The sequence below is a fragment of the Microchirus variegatus genome, assembly GCF_963457635.1.
Source record: "Microchirus variegatus genome assembly, chromosome: 19".
In the NCBI taxonomy this organism is placed as follows: Eukaryota; Metazoa; Chordata; class Actinopteri; order Pleuronectiformes; family Soleidae; genus Microchirus; species Microchirus variegatus.
Window position 1 is genome coordinate 11,296,224 of NC_139820.1, and position 26,029 is coordinate 11,322,252.

The 26,029-nt window shown below is 38.2% G+C and overlaps 1 protein-coding gene across 1 annotated transcript; it reads right to left on the reverse strand.

The window, feature by feature from the left end:
- Positions 1–443: 443 nt before the first annotated feature.
- On the reverse strand, positions 444–26,029 carry LOC310940985 (integrin alpha-L). Its single transcript, XM_083906056.1, has 31 exons — positions 25,924–26,029; positions 24,515–24,632; positions 22,831–22,922; positions 20,703–20,785; positions 20,476–20,590; positions 19,001–19,131; positions 18,771–18,913; positions 17,065–17,218; positions 16,651–16,786; positions 16,266–16,339; positions 14,143–14,260; positions 13,891–14,033; positions 10,559–10,705; positions 10,262–10,459; positions 10,040–10,170; positions 8,597–8,754; positions 8,356–8,519; positions 7,928–8,044; positions 7,749–7,819; positions 7,514–7,655; positions 6,787–6,882; positions 6,556–6,635; positions 4,770–4,850; positions 4,591–4,666; positions 4,124–4,231; positions 3,710–3,748; positions 3,491–3,616; positions 3,289–3,402; positions 3,126–3,200; positions 856–966; positions 444–767 (listed from the first exon to the last, which is right to left on the reverse strand). Exons 1-31 carry the CDS (start codon positions 25,970–25,972, stop codon positions 591–593), a joined length of 3,567 nt encoding a protein of 1,188 aa, XP_083762182.1. The 5' UTR covers positions 25,973–26,029; the 3' UTR covers positions 444–590.

Consider the following 26,029-nt stretch of genomic DNA (forward strand, 5'->3'; position numbering starts at 1 on the left):
AGTTGATCATTAACTAATGATAAAATAATCCCAAGGTTTTACTTTAGAGATTATTCTCTTAATGGTTACCTTACTGTGCACTAAATATTAACTAATGATTACCTAACTATTAGTTAATCATTTACTAATAAGATAATCCATAGGTAGTCATTAAGTAATTATTCACTCATAGTATCCTGCTAATTACATTTGTTTACTGTTTATTAAATATTAACTAATGATTAGATAATCCACAGGTAATCATTAAGTAATAATTCACCCATGATTACCTACTCATGGCATTTGTTTACTTTGTACTAAATACTAACTAATGATTAGATAATCCATAGAATAATCATTAACTAATCATTTGTTTAATGTGTTCCAAAAATCAAGTAATGAGCACTTAATTATTAGTTAACAATGAACTAATGACAAATCATTCTAGGTAGTAGTCTATTTATTAGATGCAATGAGATAAACAAATTGTTCACTCATAAGTTAATAAATACTTAATTATTAACTTGTTATGAGATAACTAGTTATGTATTATAGTTAAATATTATTTTTTGCATACTTTATTGCACTTTGATCACGTGCTGCTTAGACGTTCATTCATCAAGAAGCATTTTCCCCTCTGAAGGTGGGTCGGGTTTGTCTCCAGTCTCTGGTTGGGCGATCATCCCGTTTGTGGGGGCGGGGCCGCAGGGTGGCACGAGGGCGTCGCCAAAAAGGGCAGCAGCTTCCTCCTGATCGTCATAATATTTCTTCCTCTTGAAACAACCCAGCTGGTGAGAAAATCATTCAAATCATTTTAACTCAGCGACTCAGATCCGAGCATCGGCTCTTAATATGAAGTTTGAAATCGTGTCTCACCTTAAACATGATGATTGTGATGATGATGAGAAGCAACACTCCCAGTACAACTCCAGTCAAAATGATCAGCAGTTGATTTGGGGGAATTATGAACTCAACACGAACTTCAGTCTGTTGGTGAAAAAGAAAATTAGGCTTAAAGGGATAGTTCAGAATTTTGGACATAAGACCAACTCAGCCGGTGTGATGGAGACGTCTGGAGACGTTTTCAAGAAATTTAATTCAGTTCTTCTAGTTGCCTAGTTCGCTGGTGCTATGGCTAGCGCAAGTCAATGCTATGTGCTAGCATGGCATTAGAAACACTCATACTGACTCCACAGTGCACCCGAGTCAAATCAATTGCAACGGCAGACTATCGATGTACATATCTGTGTTGATAGAATATTTGAAACAAAACTAACCTCGCAGAGCATGAATTTTTGAGGGACTACTTTCAGTCCGCCGCTGCCATAGCCTAACAGGAAGTATGACACGCTGCTGCTGCTGAGACATAAATCCTTCAAATTGCAAGGTTGGTTTTATTTCAAACATTCTATCAACACAGATATGTACATCGATAGTCTGCCGTTACAATTGATTTGCCTCGGGTGCAATGTGGAGTCTGTATGAGTGTTTCTAATGCTATGCTAGCAGGGGGACCGTACCTATGTTCCCCGGGTCCTATGTTCCCCGCTTTGTATGCGACCGGGGAACATAGGACCCTTTCTCTAACCCTAATCCTAACCCTACCCTTTTTCAAAAAAATGGTCCTATGTTCCCCTGTCACATACAAAGTGGACCTTTTTTGGGAAAAACGGGGAACATAGGACCCGGGGAACATAGGTACGACCCCCTAGCAGGTACCATTGACATGCGCTAGCCATAGCACCAGCGAACTCGGCAACTAGAAGAACTGAATGAAATTTCTTGAAAACGTCTCCATCATACTGGCTGAGTTGGAAAATAGGTCTTATGTCCAAAATTCCGAACTATCACTTTAAGCTTTAAAAGTGAGAATCTAAAAATTCCGATGGTTTTGACTGTTTATATGAAAAACAAGTGGTGTGTGCTGCGTTCCATTTGCAGTTGGATAGCATAGCCTAAAGTGTGGTGGCCCTGAGCGGTCACGGCGCTGCAAATATCACAACACATGAAGAAAAACACACTGCAAATATCACAACACAACACATTAAGAAAAACACGCTTCTTTTAAAAGGTGGTCTTCAGACCTACAACTCTACTTTCTAGTACTACCTTAGTGCCCAGGTAGCCTGGAAAAGTGGCCAAACACAGGTGGAGTAACCACTGACAAACCCACTTGGGGCACATATTGCCAGCCCAAAAACACCTTCTTGGGGGCCACATGGACTTGATGGACTTGACAAGCTTGATTATATCATTTTACTAAAACTGCACACGAACGCATCACTGTTAGACGCATAGAGGTGAAAGGTGAAATGAAACAGAAGCAAGTGTAACTTTTTTGGGGACTGCAGCAAAAGTGAAAAGGAAAGGTCTACAAGACGGTAGTGAGACCTGCTATGATGTATGACTTGGAGACAGTGGCACTATCTAAAAGACAGGAGGTGGAGCTGGAGGTGTCAGAGCAGAAGATGCTGAGATTTTTGTTGGGAGTGACCAGGATGGACAGGATTAGAAATGAGCATATACCTCTAAAACAGGGGTTCTCAAAGTTTTGATACCTGAGGGCCAATTTAGGATCCCAACATTGGACTGAGGGCCGCCAAAGGAAAAAAAGGGGAAAAAAACCAGAAAGAAATCCCATTTGTAATAATTTTAATGACCAGATTGCAGTTCTACACTTTAGCGTTAAGTAATATAAGTATTAATATGATAACGTTTTATAATTTACTGGGTAATAACCCAGTATTTTGGCCATTGTTCTTACCTTCTAATTACAGGTTAATACCAAGTAACACATTTCTGTTACCATATATTTACTGGGTAAATAGCTAGTAATTGGGGGCTGTAGCTACCTGTTTATTACCAGCTTATAACACAATACACTAAAATTCACCATATAGAAACCAGGTAAATACCCAGTATTTTTGTTTGCACTTATTGGTCTGTATCCAGTAATGTCCAATAAACATTTAACAAGCTTAGTAGCTCCTGAATTAAAACTATCAACTGTAATTCACTGCGGGCCGCCAGAAATGTTTCTGCGGGCCGTCATTGACCCCCGGGCCGCACTTTGAGAACCAATGCTCTAAAAGGAGAAGCCAAAAGAAGAATATAATCAGTATAGTCTGATTAAAATTCAGTATTACCCATTTCTTTGTTGGATCGTTGTCTTTCCATGAGCTACTTTCATGAGACGACGTCTGCATCAAACCATTGTCATTCTACATGATCAAAGAATATGATAAATTAGTCAGTAAAAAAAAACTGTGAAATCAGTATTCCATCGGAGCAACATTATTCTGGTCAAACCTTTCGTTGACGAGAATCCAGCACGTATCGTTTCCTGTCGCATGCAACATGGATGAAGCTTTTGAATTTGACCTCCGCGCTGTCTCCAGTGTATCGCTTCAGAAATTCAATATTCTGCAAATAAATCCAAGACAATCAATGATATAAACACAGTCACAATTTTGGAAGATTAATTAATGCGGTGTGTTTTGTTGCCCCGTACCTCTGCGTGCTTCTTGAGATTCTTAAATTGTACGTTTCCTGACATTATAACTTCAGTGTCGGATTCTTTTTCCAGGGTGAAAGTGTCACACACTATGGCTTTGCAGTTTGTGTCTGGCGAGCAGTTCTGTAACACAGCAGCAGTTCATTTGTTTGATATATTTGTACTTAAATTGACACATTTGACAACTATTTTCACCATAAATAATGTTTTACTCACTTCAGAGTCAACGTCGGTAACACTGCACCGAGATTTGTTCTTAAAAGAGAGAAAATTATTGGTATTTCTGGCATGAACAAAAGTGCTGTTTTATGCACAACACTAGCATCAGTTTGAACAGTGGTTTCCAAACACTGGGTCAGAGCCCACAGCAGGAGATTTCTTTAGGGGCCCCAAAAAAACTTTTAGTGAAGTTTTGTGTGTAAATGCATACAATGAAGTAATGACTTTACCTCTATGAACTGATTAGTAATTCAAGTGTTATTATATTACATATTAGGTGTTAGGGATGTTGGCTGTAAATGAGTTGCTATATTGTGCACACATTTGCTCTTATCATGATTTATGTTTTTAAAAAGTGGGTCCCCGAATAGAAAGATTGGGAAACTAAAATTAAAAGAGTCATTGAATTACCTTTTGGACAGAAACTTGATAGTCCGTCATCTCAAAGTTATGTTCCAGTTTTGTCGGGAAGAACAAGGACACGTTGACGGGGAAAGACTTCCAACCCGGATTAGCAATCTGTGAATGGTGAAACACAGTTGATCCATTTTTATAATAAAGAAATATTCTTGAAATTATCACGGTTTCAACGTCAGCATAACATTTATCATTGTCTGTTTCATTCTGATCAATAACTCTCATGTCATTTCCCAGCCACCTGATCTGAAAATTGACTTTCTTTAAATCCTATGTTCAAATTTCATAATTATTTCAATTTAATAATAAAAATCATTATTATATTTATTATTGCACACATGTATATATATATAATTCTATATATAATATAACAATTTTTATTGTTACATAAATAATTGATTTTACAGTTGTTTGTCGAGAAGATGGAAGGACAGACTGATGTTTTTTAAAGAAGGGTTTACCTTATATATAACCTCCACTTTTTTAGGTGCGTCATCATCTGAAGTGAAGTTCAGATAAGTGGTGGTCTCTTCTTTCCTGAAATTAATATTACATACAACATAAATTCATCAAAAAATAATAATAATAAAAAAAATCTACAGCCACAAAATGTTCTTTGTGTGTAATTAGTGATACTTACACTGTCACTGCCATTCTGATTTCAAATTGTACTGGAATGGTTCTGGTGAAGGAACTGATCCCGGTGATGTTCGAGTTGTCACTGAGGATGCAAAAAAAAGCAATTGTTGTAAATATATTAGAGTGTGGTTGAAAACCTTTTTTTCCAGGCAAAAACTAATGTATCTGGGTTTCTAATAATGTTGGTTATTAATCCAGTTTCAGGTGAGACAAACTATGTTTTGTAAACTGTGGGCTATACAAATAAAGATTGATTGATTGATTGATTGATTGTTTAATTTCTTAAAGAAAAAGCAGATCACAGACATGACACAAAACTAAAGTCATTTCAAATGGCAACTTTCTGGCTTTAAGAAACAATCTTAGATCTGCACATTAGTCTACAGTTAACAAAGGAGTGATCACACCTTGGAGAGCTGTTGCACCAAGTGGATTGACATGAATCATAGCTCCAACTCCAGATATGTCAATTGAAAAAAAGGAGAGGATTATCCAACTCCTTAAAGAGGGTAAAACATCACGCAATGTTGCAAAAGATGTTGGTTGTTCACAGTTAGCTGTGTCTAAAATCTGGACCAAGTACAAACAACATGGGAAGATTGTTAAAGGCATACTGCTTGACCAAGGAAGACATCAAAGATCCTTTCAATTGATGGAATAAGAAAAGTGTCCAAAATGTCAATGTAAACTTGTGCATTTATTGATGATGTAACCAACATCGTTTGCAACATTGCACAATGATTTACCCTCTTTAAGGAGTTAAAAATCCTCTCCTTTTTTTCAATTGACATATCTGGTGTTGGAGCCATGATTCATGTCAATCCACTTGGTGCAACAGCTCTCCAAGGTGTGATCACTCCTTTGTTAACTGCAGACTAACGTGCAGATCTAATCTGATGCAGGTGTTTGTTTTGGGAAAGACAATTTACAGGGTGATTCCATCATTTTTCCTCGGCATTGAGTGATTCCACACCCCCCCCCCCCCCCCCCCTTATTGACTACCACATTTTTTAAAATTTCTTTTAGAGTTTCTTAAAGCCAGAAAGTTGCTATTTGAAATGACTTAAGTTTTGTGTCATGTCTGTGATCTGCTTTTTCTTTACGATATTAAACAACTGAATGAAAATCCTCCAAGTCTGGTGATTCCATCATTTTTGCCAGGGGTTGTAGTACCTTCTCAACGTGGGTGTGGTCATCAGTGACTTAACTTTATACGCAACACACAAATAAAAACTAGTGACTAGTGACTTGTAAACCAGTTGTTTTCGGCGTGCTCAATCATTCGAATCAGTTAATTAAAAAGATTTGTTCACAGAATCGTTCAGTACTTCCTGCATGACTGGAGGACAGACTCCGTCACTGAACTGAAATACAGTGGCATGGGTTGTGACGCGGCTCGCAATCTATGCTTTCAGCAGTGCTGAATACAAGTGATTGTCTTTGGGATCTTGGCCAAAATCAGTCTTTTCCCAGACCTCACGTCATTTGCTTAACTTTACTTGCTCATTGTTCTGCATGGAATCTCACGTCAAGGTGGGCAGTGTCCACACTGCTAGTAATTATGACTCCATGTTTGTTCTGCGTAGGCCTAGTTCATGTACATCAAACAATGCAGGGCATGAAACAGTAGACGGTGTTGTTATCAACGAGAGCGATATTTACCTAAATATCTTTGCACAAAATTCAAGCACTTTCATGACCCATGTCTATTTATGGTCATTTTCAAAAACTTTCAAGAGTACCCACGGGAACCCTGATTAAAATAATGCAGAGAATCAGTTTTCTACCTTCTTCCAGTAATGGTCATTGACAGGGTGTCATTCCACTCATAGTCAGTTATGATGTAGAAAGAAGATTGGAATGTTGCCTTCACAGGGAAAAAGACAGCGATGTTAGATTTCCACATAAGGGAAGTTTACCAACATTGAAAAGGTCAAAGGTCAAATGCAGTGCAGTCATTCGTGGCGTTTCACTTCTGTGTTTAGTGAAAGCGTCTGAGTGTGTGATCTGTGACTCACAGCAGATCTGCTGCGATAAACAGGAAGACTGATGCCACATATGGTTCTATCGTGCACTTCAAGATCAATGCAGTTGTAGAGCGTCTGCCTCGTCGCCTGTTTTAAGACAAAAACACACAAACTGTATTGAGCTGAGGCTGAAATTCAGTGCTGTGACGTTCGGGTGACATTGACTCTGGTTATTGGTTTAAAATTTTAGCCAAGTTAAAAGGAAGAGTGCGGTGTTTATTTTCACATTTTCATGCCGTGGATTTCCATCTGACGACACCCACTTCCTGTGCAAGTTTCAAATCCTCCAGAAAATTTCTGTTCCGTGTCAGAGTAGAGTGGGGGGTTTTGAAAAATCCATGGATACATTTCACAAATTGATAACAGTATACTTTTTTTTTGTTGCAACAATTCATGCTACTGCTTTTATAAATGACATTATAATCCTATGAAAATATCACCACTTCTATCCCCCTTTTGTCCCCCACCTCTCCTCTGTCTTTAAACCCCAACCAGCAGAGACAGATGGCTGCACATCTTTGAGATCGTTCTAATTGCACCGTTTTATATCCATGAAACATGCCATATTTATCCAGCCGATCGTAGAGAAACATTGCGGTTTCCATCAGATCCAAATGGACTCTTCTATTCTCTCAATAGAAGCTTCTGTACTTGTACAGTTGTTATACCGTAATGCGAGAAATGAATGTAAAGGAATTCAATGACATGATAAAGTCACCTCTATCAGAGTCATCCTGGAGAAGGAGAGGCCTGGAGGATAGAACATTGTAAGGTTGGTGTTGTAGGAGTCATCGCCATGATTGGACAGTTTTACCATCACGTGGAGGTAGTTGTCTTCTGCTACCAATAAAGTCGGTGTCCTATAAGAGACAGAGATTCTTTTTACATTGGCTCAAGCGATGATCAAATTACAGTTGCTGCTGTGTTGTGTTTGTCACTTGTAATGTACGTACGTGAAGTTGAAATCCACCTCGAGTTCGGCAATACAGGTGTCATCCTTTGCACAATGCTTTTCAAAGGGAACCTGTAAAAACAGAAGAAAAAAATGGCAACTTGTGTGAAAGACCAATGAAATATTGTGTGTTTTGTGAGCAAATGCAGAACATCATTAAAGTAAAGTTGCTGTTCGTACCTCAATCACAGCCTGGCTTCGACTGTCAACGTTCAGCACGGCTCTCGTGCTCTCACTGTCGACTTTGGAGAAGTTTAATTTAATGCTGATGGGCATTAAAGTGTCTTTCACACATTTCTGCAAGATAAGAAGAACCATCTGCATATTGTTGAACAGAGGACAGTGGCAAATGTTTTTTCAGTAACCCGGTAGCGTAGTAAACAAATAAATACATTTTACATCTATAAATACTAGGAATGTCCGTCTGTCTCCTTGTTCATTGCATTAACCTTCCAATGGTTTGCCTGGCAGGCTTCGACCGTGGCAGGAGACTTACAAAGGACACCAGTGTGTGCAGTGCCAACTTTGATGTTTGGATAAGACATGCAAGAGAATTGGTGCTGCACTAGCATCACTTAAGGGAGAAGAGCAAGAGTGAATGTCCGTACTGGCATGGAGATGTGGTAGCTGAAGCAAACATCTGCATTCCTCAGATTGAAGGTAGACGTAAGATTCCTGGCTTTACTGTCACCTCCAAAGAAACCTCGATACGTTTGTCTCATCGGATCCACGTTGAGCATGTATGAGATGTTCATCCCCGAGCTCATCACCCCTGTGAAGACATGCAGCAGCAGGGTTTGAGATCATTTAAAGGCACAGTGCGTAGCTTTGAATTTATTTCCTTTCTACCTGCTTTGCTGTTTGTCGTTTCCACCATTTTGAAGCAAGCTGTTAAGTTTCCCATTGGTAACCTTTCATCTGTTTTGGTCACGCAGTCAAATGTCTCAGTGCTTATCTCGTTAGGTTGGAAATAGAGATGAGCCGTGACATTGACGACAGGCCTGGACCTGAAAGACAACCATTAACATTAAACTACCTGATCACATCAAATCCACTGCTCATTGATGTGTCAGTGGCGTTTTTCCTTTTATTTAAAAAAAAGGGTTAAGTGTTTTGCCCAAGGACACGTCAGCATATAGCGAGGTCAGGAATCAAACCCACAACCTTCACATTGAAAGACAACTTTCCTCCGGCCTCTGGGATGAACAAGACATTTTCTACCTGAAAACAGCTGCTCACTGGATACTATCCCTTTAAAAAAAACAAAACGAAAAAACAACCATTCTATGCACTCTAGATCAGAGGTTCTCAAAGTGTTGATACCTGAGAGCCAATTTAGGAACCAAACATTGGACTGAAGGCTGCCAAAGGAAAAAAAACAAAAAAAAAAACACAAATAAATAATTTGTAATAATTTTAATGACCAGATTGCAGTTCTACACTTTAGCGTTAAGTAATATAAGCATTAATATAATAACGCTTTAGAATTTACTGGGTAATTACCCAGTATTTAGGCCATTGTTCTTACCTTCTAATTACAGGTTAATACCAAGTAACACATTTCTGTTACCATATATTTACTGGGTAAATAGCTAGTAATTGGGGGCTGTAGCTACCTGCTTATTACCAGCTTATAACCCAATAATACACTAAAATTCAACATATAGAAACCAGGTAAATACCCAGTATTTTTGTTTACACTTATTGGTCTGTATCCAGTAATGTCCAATAAACATTTAACAAGCTTAGTAGCTCCTGGATTAAAACTATCAACTGTAATTCACTGCGGGCCGCCAGAAATGTTTCTGCGGGCCGCCATTGGCCCCCGAGCCGCACTTTGAGAACCAATGCTTTAGATAGATAGTTGCATGCATGAAGATCCTAGTAAGTCAGCTTTTTCTGAAATACTCAGAACAACCCGTCTGGCACCAACAAACATGCCTGTTCAAAGTCAGTTGAAACGATTTAGTGTTTGGCGCAACTTTTCACACTCTTGAAAAAAAAGTTGACGATGTTGTAGTCAAGCTCATAGGATAACTTTCTTTGTATTAATTTGATTCCCAATCTAGATACACTGGTAACTGTTGGTTTACAATGTTAATATGGTCTTCTTTGTATTGGGTTGTCAATTGCATAATAATATAATTTTAAATGTGATAAAATGCGATTAATCGTGATTAACTATTGCACTTCAGCCATTAACTGTTTGACAGCCTTAGTTATTGTACTTAGGCAAATAAACCTTGAAATATAAATATCCATATACACTATGCAGCGACACAATATTTATACCTCAAGCAAACAGCTGTGCCCTGTGATCCAATCACAATATCTGGCAGTCCGTCCTCTCCAAGGTCAATGCCTCCATCGATGGCTTGTCCAAAGAGTCTCAGTCTAGGCTGAATTTCCTGAGCGCTGATTCTCTGAAATAATTTGTTAAGCTTAATTTAATCTTCTGTAAATACAAATGCATCAGTGGAAACACTGATAATGTCACGGTTGATCATTGATCACCTGACTGAATGTGCTGCGTATTCCTTTGCGTCTGTCACCCAGGTAAATGTACACAGCCCCCCTGTTATCATCCTCCAGAGGAGCTCCAACAGCAACATCCCGGAGTCTGTCACCATTCAGATCTGCAAGGCTGGATATGGTGGTGCCAAATCTGCCCACAGATGGCACTGCTATTTTCAGCTCAATTTTCAGTTGTATCTGTGGGAAATAAGATCTTTTCAGTGACTTGTAAAATACAAAACTTTGTTTTCTTTCTCTCAGTAAGCCGCATCTCAGAGACTGTACCACCGTCCCCACCTCATCATTCAGATTGTAGATGTAGACCTGGCCTTCTCTCTTCTCCTGAGGCTGGTAAAACATGGGTGCTCCCACCAACAGGAAGTCAGTAGTACCGTCTGAGTTGATGTCTACTGAGCACAGCTCTGCACCGAAGTATGAACCAATCTGAAAACATGTAGCACACAAATTAGAATATAGTTGTCCCGCGGTTCAACTTTCGCAGCCTCGCTGTTACGCAGATTTTTGGCGCCAGGACAAAGAGGCCGTGGCACAGTCTGAAGAACTGTGAAATACGCGCTACGAGTAACTATTAATAATTTCTTATGTGTTTAACTTCGTAGGTTGATCATTCAAATGAAATGTGTTATTTCTAAAAGCTGTCATATTTATTTATTGGAAAATGTTTATATTTGTATTTCTCTGTTTTAAAATCTACGAAGGTTTGAACTTTGTGAGTGTTTAAACAAGAGAGAAATGTGAGAAAATTTAATTAATTCCTGTCTAAGAAAATAATATAATGTGTGTGGTGAGGGGTTTGACAGCCTTAAAACATATATAATAATTGTAAAATATAAAGTTAACTACTTTGCAGATTTTGCCTATTGCGGGTTATTCTTACAATTCATTTCAGCTGATACGATGCATGAATTTACTCACTAAATTAACTTTGCTTTTCTTGCAAGCAACAGCTGGGGTAAGGAAGTTCAACAGTTTCCTCTCTACAACCACAGATTAAATGTGCCTTTGCGTTTAATGTGCAAGTGAAACAGGTGGCCACGCATTGTGTGTTATTAATACTGTTTGTTATATGCTGTTATATGTGCTGTCATACAGTAAGTAAAAAATTGTGTTGTGACACAAATTGTGCATTTTTAACCAAAGTAAAGTGGACAATCAGCAACAACCTTGTTTTCAGCTATACAAGCTGCAGGGACCATCTATATATTGCAACACAGACAAAGCAAACAAATCAAATGTGTAATGTCTTCACCATAGCACAGTGTAGTGTCTCTAAACACTTTTGGCACTTTTCCATTATACCATTCTAGCACTACTTGGCTGTACTCCACTCAAGTCTACTCGGTTAGGTATCAGGCACTTTGTTTTCCCGTTACTTCATAGTACCTCCTTAACGACAGCATGTTTTGTATGCTACACAAATACACAGAGTAGTGATTTGTAAACCAGTGGTTTTCGGTGAACTGGATCATTCGAATCAGTTACTGTTATGTGCCAGGGTGCTGAGTGAGACTTCCTGTTTCCTTTGTGTGCTGTGTGCTTTGTGGATCCGCCCATTTTTCCTTATTCCACAGGTGCCTCAAGTTCAGCAATCAAACTGAAGTGCATAAAGCTCTCTATCCTACGGTGGCCCTGAGGTGCAAAACACAAACGCAAATCACAAAACACAAACAAAAAAGCAGAAAACACAACGGAAATGCATGTCAAAACAGAAACGTAACTCAAAAAACAACAACGAAAAACGTTGTTTCCCGCAATTGACCAGTGTCGTCACCCATTGCACAGTGTTTTTTGAGTTGCGTTTCCGTTTTTACTTGCATTTCCGTTGTGTTGTCTGCTTTTTTGTTTGCGTTTTATGACTTGCGTTAATGAGGCTTAAGCACTTGGTGCCACCTGCCATGCAAACAGTAAAACAAGGAAGTACGCTGCTGTTCTAATTGAAGAAATTGTACTGGTGTACTCCCGTACTGGGTAAGTACTCCAGTCGTACTTCTCAAGTAGTATGTACTTCCCAAGTGCAAGTATGTACTTGCATATTTGGGTATTGGGAAAGGGCCACTGCTCCCACAAGTGTTCTGTGCCACAGCCGGGATTCAGCCACATCCACAGCCTCGGCTGCTCTCCACTTCTGACCTGTCCGGACTTCGATCCCAGCCTGAGAGACCTTGTGATCTTGTGAAGGACTCTTGGTATTGCAGCACCTTCCTTGTACAGCTCACCATGAACTCCTCATTCAGGCTGCTGATAGGGAGCCTCATGATGTCGCTCCATAGAGGGCGATGCTGCTCAAGCTCCGAGGTAGGCTCAGGATGCAATGTTGGTAAATCCAGGCCAAGGCCGGATTTGTTCACTGAGGCCAGATCTCGGTTGGTAGGATGGCTGCAGTCGAAAACCTTCCCCAGTCTCTTCACCGGTTTCTCTGTGACGGAGGGTATTCTGGTGTTGCCAAGTGTAAAGTCACTTGTCAGTGACCTTTCCTTTCTTCGGCACAAGGGATCTGGATTTCGCTGGCTTGAAGCTCATGTGGTGTTGTGACAGGCTTGGTGAGGGGCTCTCTGCACTGACCTCCGGCCGACTTCACCAGCATGTTTATGGCAAGTGCGAAAAGTATCACTGAAATGGTCCTTTTCCAGTGAAGTATAGATAAGTATATGTTAAGTACCCTGAAGAAACTCTCAGGCTGAATCCATTATAATAATCCAGGATTAGGTCTCTGAATTTTCCTGGGATGTGGTGGCCACACAGTGCTTGGGCAGTTCTTGTACACCTTGTAAGGTAACCCACTAGGCCCTGGGGCTGAGCTTGCTCTTGCCTTCTTGTCCACCTCCTGGACCTCCTTCCAGAAGGGCTCCTTCTCGTCGAAGTCCAGCATCGGTTCAGATGGGTTGATCAAGGGCTGGCAGTGGCCCAGACCCTTGCCCCTGGCTGCATCCCTAAAGGTAGAATTGGTAATCCCTGTTTGCTGATTCGACTCACGATCCCCGGCTTTCAGCAGTGCTGTGACTAAATACACCAGACTGCTCTGTTAAATATTGAGATTTTAGACATTTCCTTGCTAAATGTTGGCGATTAACTTATGTTTTCAGGGCTTTAAATCTTTATAACTAATCTGCAATTCGGCATTGTTTCGGTTTGATTCTTGTATTGGACGTGACACATTTTAGTAGCAGCTCAGCTCGCTTGGACCCACGCCAGAGCAGATACCAAAATACCAGGTACTAGATACTATCCCTATAAAAAAAAAATCAGTCGTCAAGCCAATCTGAGTTGAGTTATTCTCGATCTGTATAATGAAAAAGCACCACAACAGCTCCTGTGGTTAGGGTTATGGACTGGAGCAGGAGATTGAGCAGTTTACAAACTTCAGTTTCTACCAAAAAAGGCTGTAAAATGTTTTATTTTTTTGATCCTTTTTGCTAGGTGGTTAAAATATGTTGTCAAGGAGAGCCAGTCTCCAGATCCCAGGCATCTTCACAATCATGACAGTACACTTGGCAGTGTACTCAGCAAAGTCAGGTTTGATATGTGTCTGTACCTCATACAACAACAATTCAAAAGACCTGTACTGTCCCCCTAAGATAAGGATGAATAAATCAATGAAAATTAACAACCTGCTCCCCATTTAGTCTTTGGGCTACAGTCCACTCTGTGCCATCACGTTTGAAAAGTACGACCTGCCCCGTGTGCTCGAATCTTGGTGCACCCGTGAAGTACAGAGGAGTGTTATCCATCTGTCCAATAGATATTGAGTATCCTGCAACAGAGACAATCATCGTCTTGTAAGTGTGCACGCACATCATCAAATGTGAAACTTTAAAGTGATTATGTCATTATTATATTTGAGATGCATGAAACTACTTTACCAAGGTACGAGTCATTCTGCATGCGTGGATCTTCAATTTGCCTTTCCTTTTGTTCATGGAGCTCTTGGAGAGAGCCTCTCCAAGTCTTTGATCCCACTGAACCCAGGACCAAAGTATCCTGTAAACAGAAATATGCACGTTTACCCTAAAGAGGATATAATAATTGGGAGCCACCGATTGCGGTGAGTAAACAGACCAAGAGTCGGAGCTACTGCACTCAGACTCCTTTGATTGGGACTCGTTGGTTTAACTATCATTCATAAACCAAAAACATTGAACAAACAAATCATGTTGCCGTCTTGGCATGGTAAAACTTTTTTTTGATATTAGACAATAGGTTTTACAAGGTATTGTAAGACTGTAGTCTCTTGTCTTGTCAGGAAGACATCTTTCCCCACGAACTCTATGTCCCCATGTTGTCTCTGTTTCAGCAGGACAATGCCAGGCTTCATTCTGCAGGAGTTACAACAGTGTGGCTTTGTAAACATAGGCCCTGATTTACTCTATTTAAGATTCCAAATAGAGAGCGCTAAATTGCGTGCGCAAGCTTAAAGACTGCGCCCGCTTCTGGATTGCGTTTTGCGGGTGAACTACTAAGATTGCGACCGCAATCAACTACAGGCGCAGAAGTGGTTAAAACCGCCCTATTTAAATGAGGATTTTGCGCTAGTCAAGGGTTGTCAACATGGAGAAAGAGCAGACACAACGGAAGCACAGAATGACATTTGAAGCCACTGAACAGAAAGTACAGCTGACGTTCTACGATGAGCAGATAACTGAGATCGAGGGATATGACATCCTTGTTCACAGGGCCTTTTTATATTATTATTATTTTAATCCTGCATCGGTATTTTGGACAGCTCCATCATTACCTGACGTATCAAACAAAGAAAATTATGGACTATGGATGTTACTTACATGTTCTCCTCCCCGCACACGCAAAATTGTGTGTAAACGCCCCACATTGCATATGCATTAAGGCAAGACCGCTAAATGGGTTGCACTCCTCATTGCGCCCTGTTAGTAGATCAGCATCAATGCAAATTCGCGTGTGCAATCCAGTGTGCGCACGTTTTTGCACGTGCAAAGCTTTAGTAAATCAGGCCCATAGAGTGCATGGGCTTGACTGGCCTGTCTGTAGTCCAGATTTGTCCTCGATTGAAAAAGCATGGCACATTATAAGGTCAAGAATCAGAGAATGGTATCGATGGACTGTTGAGCAGCTCACATCTTGCAAACCCAAACAATCAGTATCTTGATGTGTAATTATGTTTAGTTTCTCCAAAACGTTTTTAGTGTGTTGCAGGCATCAATGAAGATAAAATCATGCTTTCCTTAAATCAAGTGTAAATTCCCTATATCATTTTTGTTATTATTAATTATTATTTTGTACCCATTTTCCTTTGTTCAGTCGAGGATCTGGTTTTTTTTTTATTTATGATCTGGACTGGTGTCCATTTAAAAAACAAAACAAAAAAAAACTATTTTTTAAAATATTGTTTAGTTGCTGTTTATAAGGATGGGACATTTGTTAACAACATATTTGTGCCATCTCAGAGACATAATTCTGTGTAGAAAATATTCTTCTCCCATAAAGAAGAAATACACAACCCACAACATATTTATATATATACATTCAGTATGTTTACCGGGTTTCAGTCATAAATATCAAACATGTTTAATACTTAGGATTTGGAATTGGGAAGACTCTGATGTGTTTGATTATGTTAAAATTGCATCTGTTAATCCCGCACACTACAGGATATTTTGGCCAAATCATCCTAAAATCAGAAGTTGTTGGACGGGCCAGATTGGGTCATGAATCTGGCCTATTATCCTTTCGTGTGGGCATGTTTTAGTTCATAATTCATTAAAGTAATACCTACTATATATGAAGATGATCAAGTGCTTTGCAGTCATGTAAGGTGTACATGAAGATTGAAAGTGATACTATTTATTTTATTTTTTTTAAACATGATTATTGTTTTTCAGAATAAAACAAGAGCATAAGACAAACAGATAACAGGAAAACGACCCTCACTTTACCCACCCCAAAACTACAAATAAAACGAAAAAACCTGAATGAATGTGCTACTATTTGATTTGACTTACATTATACTTACATTATAAAAGGCAGCACTGGATCCACTTTGAGACATTTCATTTTTCATGTCTCCTCCTCGATCCACGCTGGAGCCTAAATTTGAGGCCCATCTGGTTAATTTTCTTCATTCATTTGTGGCAACACTAATGTCAAAATCAGACTACACAACATTTTTGTCTTTCACAATGGTCACCATGTCAGATTATATTATTGCCGTGTCTTGGGGGGGGGGGGGGGGGCAAGGCGTTAAGGAGTCAATCATGGTTATCTAAGCATGGAACGTTCTCCATCATCACTATACCACCCTCTTCCTCTTTAGTTTTGGTCACAACCAAAACGCTCATAAAGCAGCCTGAATTTGTGTCGTCTGATCCCAGCATTACACAACGAGGAAAGAACCTTACCTTCCATTTTAAAGATCTTTTTTTGAAAATTCTCCAGTATTCCAGTGAGTCCGGTGTACTCCTCAATTTTGAAGGCATATTTGTCTGTTGGTTGTGAAGCAATGTCTTTAAATTTATCCAGTTTGGCATCTTTGACCTGAAACCGGAATTCAACTTCAAATGAATAAATATCTGATATCTGACAGACAAACAGCATTTATGCAAAACATGAAGTCATAACCCTAAGTTCCACAACTTCCAAAAGACCACATCTAATGTCTGTAAAAAACATGGCTGAACTAATGTTTTTGTTTCCTGAGAAGTATAACGCTCAGGCATCATCTGCATAACGGTGGTTCACTGGATCACACATTTCATGTATAAATTTCATCACGTTGACAAATGACAATGACATATAATGACATCACAGCTTACCGCAATGACAAAGCGAATGATTTGTTTCTCAACATATCTATCAACAATGTCCCCTGCAGTGAATGAGTCAGTGGGCTCTCCATCTGTTATCAGAACAATAACTTTAGTTGCATCTGGAGAGGCACCTACTTCTGTTTTTTCCAAGATATTTTCCCTGAAAAGAAAAAATAATAATATAAAAGTAGAAATTGAAATACTTAGAATAAACACAAGTATTAAAAATGTACATGAATGAACTACATTTCTTGGACCAATTTATATTTCTAGACATATTCAAATGCCAAGAAAAATACATACCATATGTTCTCAAATAATCTCAAATGTTCCTTTTAATATAAAATACATCCCTTCCAATGGGACACTTGATAAAATCTGCCTCATCCATTGACTAATGCTTTTTTTGTGTGTTTCCCCCCTATAACAATGTAATACCTTTTTTGGCATAAAGTACCTGTCCTTGTGTTTCTCTAGATTCAGACCCAACAAAAACTGCTTTGAAATAATATTTTCAATCACACTTCTTACATAACGGGACTTTTAATTCTTGTGCTATGCTTGTATTTTATGTTATATTTAAAATAATGTTGACTTTTGTTCCTATGACAAACAATGAAAAAATATTTTATCTTCATCTCGGCATTAGAAGATAACATCATGCATTTTGACCCATTTTCCTATTTTTCAGCAGAGGACCTTGTCAGAGTTGTTTCATAATTGGCTGGTGGAAGCTAATTCAGAAAATACAGAAAATAAATTGCTTTAGTTGTTTTGATTTATAATCAGGACTGATGTCCGTTAAAGAAAATAAAAATTATTTTCAGGTGAAAAAAACTGTGCCCAGAACACATAGGCTGATGGCAGCCTAAAGGTGTGATTTCTAAGCTTTCAATCAAGATCTAACACATGGAAATCCGAAAATATTTGAAGAAGATGTGGTCATTTGAATGTAGGCACGCCAAAGGGATAATCATCACATTTACATAGAACAACCCCCTCCTGGTCTAAGTTGTCAGTGACATCTGTAGATAGTTGCTTTTTATAAGGATGGTACCTTTTTGGTGCTGAGAGGGAGTAAATTATACAACTTAAATCATTGTTGTTGGTAATTAGTGAAAAATCCTAACTTGTGTTATACCTCTAAAGATCTCATTATCATGTAGTACATTTGTTTTGAAGTGAAATTTTATGGTCTTGTAATTACATTTGAAAAACTGGCATTCAAAGGGTCTATGCTAATATGCTAAAAATGTGAGGTTTGATATTGCTTAAAATGTATAATGTGTAATGGCAGTTTTTAGGGAGTGTAGATATTTTTTGTACTTAAGATGAAGAGTGTTATTTTTTTAAGGGTTGATTCATTTCATTGGAGTCACACATTGACTTTTTGTAGATTTCAAATGCAAAATTTATATTTGAGTCATTTAACTTGTGAAAACTTGTTTATGACACCTTTCCTCATAAAATGCTCATAATCAGTTTTTGTTGGAATAGAAAACAAAAACAAGGAAGGAAATAAACAAAACAAGAAACAAAACAATTGTTTAACTTTACCTCTTTCTTATTTATTTCAACCTCTTCTCTAATTACTACCATTTATCTTTATCAATAAATCTATACATTCATTAGAGGTAAATGTATCCTTATCAAAAGTATAATTTAATTTTTATTTTCCTAACAATCTATATGAGCAATGGAACTGAACTTACAGCACAAATCTGAGGGCTCCGTATGTGCTGGTGAGCTGCGTCATGTGAGGCTCTTTATCAAGTTTACCATCAGCTCTGCCAGCTTGATAGTCATTGAAGTCAAAAACTGTCCTGGAATCTGAGGAGAACTGAACTGCTGCAAACTGCAAATGGGGTTACAGCATTTATTTAATCACTATGTGCATTTATTTAGAAGAATGACTCTTTTAATATTGCAGTGATGTAGTGACCTTGATTGATGTGTTCTTCAGACTCTTCATTATATTCTTAATGAAAACTTTGTTCTCTTCGAACATTTCAGTTGTCATACTGAGTGATCCATCAAACAGAAAAACAAGGTCCACTGTCTTTTTTGTACATTCTGAAAAAGAAATGTATAAACGATATGTTCATTCATTAGCCATGCTGCTACAGAGTGGAATGCTTCAGTTTAGTACAGTAGGACTTTTTTATGTGTTCTATTTCTTTGTGTTTCCATGAGGAATAGCACCAAAATAACCTGCCCCAACTGTTCAATTTTTGGCACCCTTCCCTTGCGGTTCCAGAGTAAAATGGTATGGTACAGGTGGCGCTATACAGGCACCACCCATGACAGTCAGCTGATTGAGCTACTGAAAACAGAACTCCCTTGTGATCGGTGTTTCTTCAACACCTGCAGTCTATTCTCATACAAAGCTTGATGTCTTTTTGAGACAAACAGCCACAAATCGAGCAGAAAAAAAGAGCTACTGTCCATCGTTTTCTGTTGTGTCGCATTTGTCGTCGTCGCACATCACGTTACATATCTCATTGATGCGGCCATCGGGCACAGCCCACCTACCGAGTGCTGTTCTCAGTCAAACACAAGCCTGACCAAGGGCTTTACTGTTCCCAATCGTACCGTACTGTGCCATGATGGAAACATGGCAATTGATACAAATTTAGTCTTGACACAGGGTGACAGGCTGGGTCACACACTGGACAGGTCGCCAGTCCATCTATTCTCACATTCACACGTCTGTTTGGATGTATGTATACGGTCACAAACCCATGTCTTTTTGTGGCAAGGCAACGGGTCAAGACAAAACTCTGCCATAGGCGAGGAAAACGCTCTAAGTGAACCCGGTCGTCACTAGCTACGTTTACATGGACACAAGTAATCGGAATAAAAGCCTGATAGGATTAAAAATAGCTCATATAAGCATGGCAAAAACTCTGAAACGATACAGCCCATTCAGAAACAAATTTAATTCCAAGCAAGAGAGCCGGTATATGCTGATCGTGACTTCCCAACAGAGCTGCCGTCCAAAGGCATAAGCAAACTAATCGCCTGCTTCGGGCCCCATGATCACAATGGGAGCTCCCTAGATCATTTCATTATCTTATTGTTTGAGATTATTGTTACCATATGATTAACGCACCTCCAATTAACTTCTTTCTCTCCGGAGCTACTGGAGGACTTCCTGACCTGCATGTGCCGGTGCGCAACACAAAACAGAGTCAGCAGAAGCTGACACCTTCTAACGCTGTGACAGAGATGCATTCAGTGGAATCCCTAGGGAAGACACTTTCAAACCCTATCTGTGTGAACGTGACATTCAGGTTGAAAATCTAATTTTGACTGCAGTGTAAACTCGGCTTAGAGGGTTAGTCTGACGTTACTCTCAGTTTCGACTTCCATAAATTCGAACGCAGCGTTAGAGCATCATTTAAATATGTGTCTTACCTTGGAATGTAGGTGTGAATTTGGAGATTTGCTTAAGTTGATCAGTTAACTTGTAACACACACCGCTCAGGTAGGAGTTTTCATTACATTCACGGGCCACATTCGGACTGCAAACCTAAACCACAACATGACAATCACTAAATTGTTATGCTCAGAATGTAAAGAAATGTAATGTAAAACATTATTTTTTTTATTGTTACTTATAGTGGAATTTCTGATTTTCTTACAGTGAACTGAGAGTTTGCAGAGTCAGCGGCAATCGACAAACCAAGGTGCTTCACTGGAATTGTTTTGTCTTTCATCGTGATGTCTGAAACAGTAACATTCAATTAATAAAAGCAAAAAAAACCCACACTATACTTCTTAGTATACTCTGGACTTAGGACTGTGACTTCCATTAATTTGGACAGACCAAACAAAGTCTTATCACTAACCTTAAAGCTCCCATAGAGTGGTCCTATCACACATATATGTTAGTTATGGAGGTCTACTTACATACATTAACTTGTTTTTATGGTCAAAAACCTCCTAGTTGCTGGAAACGAGCAGATAGAAATCTCTCCTCACTGAAGCTCTCGTCAGCCGCGCTGTTTCAGACCGAAATCTCACCCCCAGAAGACAGACTGTGTTGTGATTGGCCAGCCAACGAGAGCTCTCTCAAACTGTCTTGTGATTGGCCAGGTACCTGCAGGCCCGTCGCAAGAAGGGTTATGAATAAAATGCAACGACAAACTGTGTGGTTTGGTCCTCCATGTCCATTTGCTTGGGGCTCCCTTATCCTTGAAACGGCCCTGGGTACCTGGAAGTGACGTAATTAGCACGTCAGCTCTCAGAAGCGCAGCTCCCCCCGGTGGAACGGTGGATGCACTGCTACTCATTATCAAAACAATGTTTTAACAATGTTTAAAAATAGTTTCTTCACGACTCCCCGCCGCAGTCCCTTTGACGACCTTTGACCGGGAGGCTGACCCAGAGTCAAAAGACACTGACGCTCGTGAAACACCTCCACAACGGACGTTCTTCTTCTTCTGTGGTTCAATGTACGCAACCGGATGTGCCTGGACTAGTGCCTGGAGCAGGAGGATCTGCTGTTCAGGAGAAATGATCCTTACGCAACAATTCCAGGCTTTTTTAGACCGCTTACTGAGCCCGAGAATACAATATGCGTTCTCAGCAGTGGCTTCATAAACGAGGTAATGGATACACACCAAAAAAACAGCGTTTATTGGAACTTCTGGTCTATGGGAGCTTTAGCCCTAACGACTTAATGTATAAATCCTAACTTTTATTTTTAATTTAGAATTTTTATTATTTTACATAATTATGAACAGGAAACAAACAAACAACCATACATATGAACGAGTAAAACAGAGAACATGAAAAAGAACGAAAACAAAAATGAGAAAATGAATAAAACAGGCAGGTCGATAGGCAGTTCAATAAATAACATACATTTGGACATGAGGGGCGATCCATTATTTAGGCAAAGTGTATGGTCTTAATGTAAAACATCAATACAAAACAGTTCTGTACATATCTGTACATGATTTAGCTGTTCTCTCTAGGTATACATTTACCAAAACTGTCCCACTGCTCATTTATCATATCATTTTCACTGTTTAATCTCAGCAACATTTTCTCACGTGCAACAGTTTCCATCATCTGAGTTCTCCACATATTCAGTGTGGGAGCTTGAGGCTCCTTGCTACACCTTCAAATTTAGTCATTAGGCCAGTTTTTAAGATTCCAAAAATATGTTTGTTGAAATGTTATAAACCCTAACCTTAATGTTATCTTTGCATTAAACTTTAAACCAGTTCCTCAGAAATAAAAAATAAATGTAGATCATCTCTCTAAATGTTTTTAGAGAGATGTGAAACTTTATTACAGTATTTATTTGTAATCAGCCTCAACTAAAATAAAGCTCAGCATACTTTGCTGAATAGCCCTTTTTGGAATTCTATTATTCTTATTCTTACCAGTAATTGCTTATTTATTATTAATGACTTTATTAATGTCTTTTATTTTCTCTCGTTATAGATCAAATATAATATATATATAAAATATATGCAAATATATGTGCTAAAACATGGAAATCAACTTCAGTTGCAGACACAGAATAAAAAAAAGCACCATGTGTTGATATACCTCAGCAAAAATGTTTTAAGTTAGTTCTCAAGAAGAGTTATGTAACTACAATGTAAGTGAAGTCAAAGCACACTTTGTAATCAGAGTTGCATCTGCTCATAATGCACCAGTGTGTTGTTGTGTTCATATCCTGTTTTTACTGAGTTTCAGCGACAGAATAGTGTAATATTGATTGCCTTTATGGTTGTGTCTCTGTGTTTTCATTACCTTCAGAATTGAAGCAGAAGGTGCTTTGGTTTTTGTCCGGTTTGCAGACTCCTCCGGATCCATTTAGCTGCAGAGGTGCAGTGACGATGATCCTGGGGACAAGGTTGATGAACATAGTCATGATCATCTCAACCTGGGTCTCTCAAACTTTCTATATAGTCACCTACTTTTTAAAGACAGCAAACTCTTGTGACCTAAATAACAATGTAAGTGACTTATTAAATGTTTGGACAATTACAGTAATTCTACACAGTTTAACTAAATGGTTGCAAATTTGTAAAAACAAAATAAGTCCAAATCACATTTGTTTTGCTTTTTTTCATTACCCCAAAATAAGCATTTTATATTTGGAGCTCTATGGAGGTGGCCACTTTGGAGTACCTAATTTTTACAGTAGCCCACAATGGACAACATCATTTTAATTAACTGAATTCTAACTTAAGGCTCCACACTCAAAATAGGCGTACAAGACAAGTTCCTTTCCATACCTGCAGGTACACATTAGGACAGTGGTTCTCAAAGTTTTGATACCTGAGGGCCAATTTAGGAACCCAACATTGGACTGAGGGCCGCAAAGGAAAAACAAAAGAAAAAAACCAGAAAGAAATCCCATTTGTGATCATTTTAATGACCAGATTGCAGTTCTACAGTTTAGCGTTAAGTAATATAAGCGTTAGTATAATAACACTTTATAATTTACTGGGTAATTACCCAGTATTTTGGCCATTGTTCTTACCTTCTAATTACAGGTTAATACCATGTAACACATTTCTGTTACCATATATTTACTGGGTAAATAGCTAGTAATTGGGGGCTAAGTTACCTGCTTATTACCAGCTTATAACCCAATAATACACTAAAATTCACCATATAGAAACCAGGTACATACCCAGAATTTTTGTTTACACTTATTGGTCTGTATCCAGTAATGTCCAATAAACATTTAACAAGCTTAGTAGCTCCTGGATTAAAACTATCAACTGTAATTCATTGCCGCCAGAAATGTTTCTGCGGGCCGCCATTGGCCCCCGAGCCACACTTTGAGAACCAATGCATTGAGAGAACATTCCTTACAATATTAAATCTCAGAGGTGCCAGAAATGTACCTTTTACTACCTTTTAACGGCTACAACATGAGCAAAGAAGAAGCAGAGAAAACGGTTGTGATCGGACCTTGGACTGGATCAGACTTGCAGACTTTCCATTTTATAAGTTCCACTAGATAAGTGATTAACATATTAACACGTTTGCAATTGGGGTGAGTCAAAAATATTGATTTGTTGATATATCGCTGACCTTCCTTGTGCCATACAATAATAAATACGTCAGGACAAATGTCGATACATTAATTAATAAACGGAGGCGCTCTAAAGTAAACAGTCACTGTTACCCCTTTCATGTTTACTGCTGTTTCTACATACAGTATCATTTTACACACTGTACCTTTAAAGACTTACACCCTCTCTGTTGAGAAGATGTCGTGCGATCTCGCTGTAACAGACAGCTTTGCCGATTTGTTCATTGCGACAAACCACAATATGTTCTCGTCTTTACGGGGGTTTCTGCTCAAAGCAAATGTCATCGTCACTGTTTTTTCACTTGACACTGCGAGTGACAACACGTTCCTCTAAAGTAAGAAGTATTTCAAATCAACGAAAGCATTGAGTTCAAAATGTAAACTTACCCTTTGTCTGTGTCAGAAATGAACTGAAGCACTTTGTATCCAAAGAAATCCTCTTGTTCACCGGTGTAGACGTCAGGATTTGTCATGTCGATGTTGAACGCCAAAGAAAGAGGCATGGCTGCAATTATATATTTTATATTTTTTAAGAAAGGGGGAAATGACATGTTTGAGGCAAACAATCTTTAGATATGTAACAATTTGTTTTAAATGGCTGCCACTATAAGAAACTCATTCACTTCAATTAGTAAATAATGTAAATTAATTCACCAAATTTTTACTAGTTTTAATTGATGTAAATTTTTTTAATTTGTCACCTATTTACTTTTTTTCAGTTCAGTATCTGTTCAACTTTAAATTTAGATTCAACAATGAATAATGTACGAATAACTTAAATAATATTTTCTGAAATAAAAACTTGATTTCTAATGTGTACAAAAATACTTTTTAAAATTTTATTTACTTTATTTAATATTTGTCCAACTTTATATCTTCACATGTATATTTATATGTATTGTTTATTTATTTATGAATCTTATCAAAAACCCAGTTTGTCATATATATGTATTATATATATAATTATATATTTGTATATACATGTAATAATTGAGACCCTCTGATTTTACACATGAACATTGCTCCACAATGACACTGCTCGACTCTCTATGGATGAGGATTTATAAAAAAAAAAAAAAAAAATCACCTTTTCAAGTTTTATAATGTGATGCAAAATTCATGATGTGTATATTATATAGCACATATTGCAGGAAATACTCATAAACATATAAATACTGCATAAACTACCTCTATCTTAGTTTCTTTGGTCTCATAAATGCAGTAAAATTTTCGAGCTTTACCATGAAAAAAGCAGGATTTGTATTAAAAAAATGTTTTTGTATTCTTTGTTTTGTGTGTGTGTGTGGGTGTGTGTGTGTGTGTGTGTGTGGCGTGTGTGAGATGCAAGATGTTTTCTGAATGTTTTAAATATATATTTATATTTTATGTTGTTGTTGTATGGAATAATAATAATTAATTGCGTTTGTTTGTTTGTGCATTTCAAACATAAAAAAAATAAATAAATTGAAGTATAGTATCTAATTATCCTTTTTTTAATGTAACAAAAACCCCAAGAAATTATATAATTAATTTAATTATTAATATATAATAATTGGTTTTCATAAATGAAGTAAAATGATAAAAGTAAAAACATGTTTTAATGTGTTACAAACCTAAAATGTTAAAATGAGTGTCTTATGAGTGACTCAAATGCAGCTAAAATATCTATAATTATACTTGATTTGAATTTTACAAAAACCCAAGAAAAGTCAATTAAAGTCTCTACAATAAAAAAAAAATATCCTGTGAGGAAGCATGTTGGTTGTAATCATTGTAGTAAAAAAAAATTGTCTTACCCAGAGCCAGGAGGCCGGTGAACAGGAAAAGGGGACACATCTCTTGCATGTTTCACACGCTGCTGCTTCTGCTGCTGCTGCTGCTGCTGCTGCTGCTGCTGCTGCT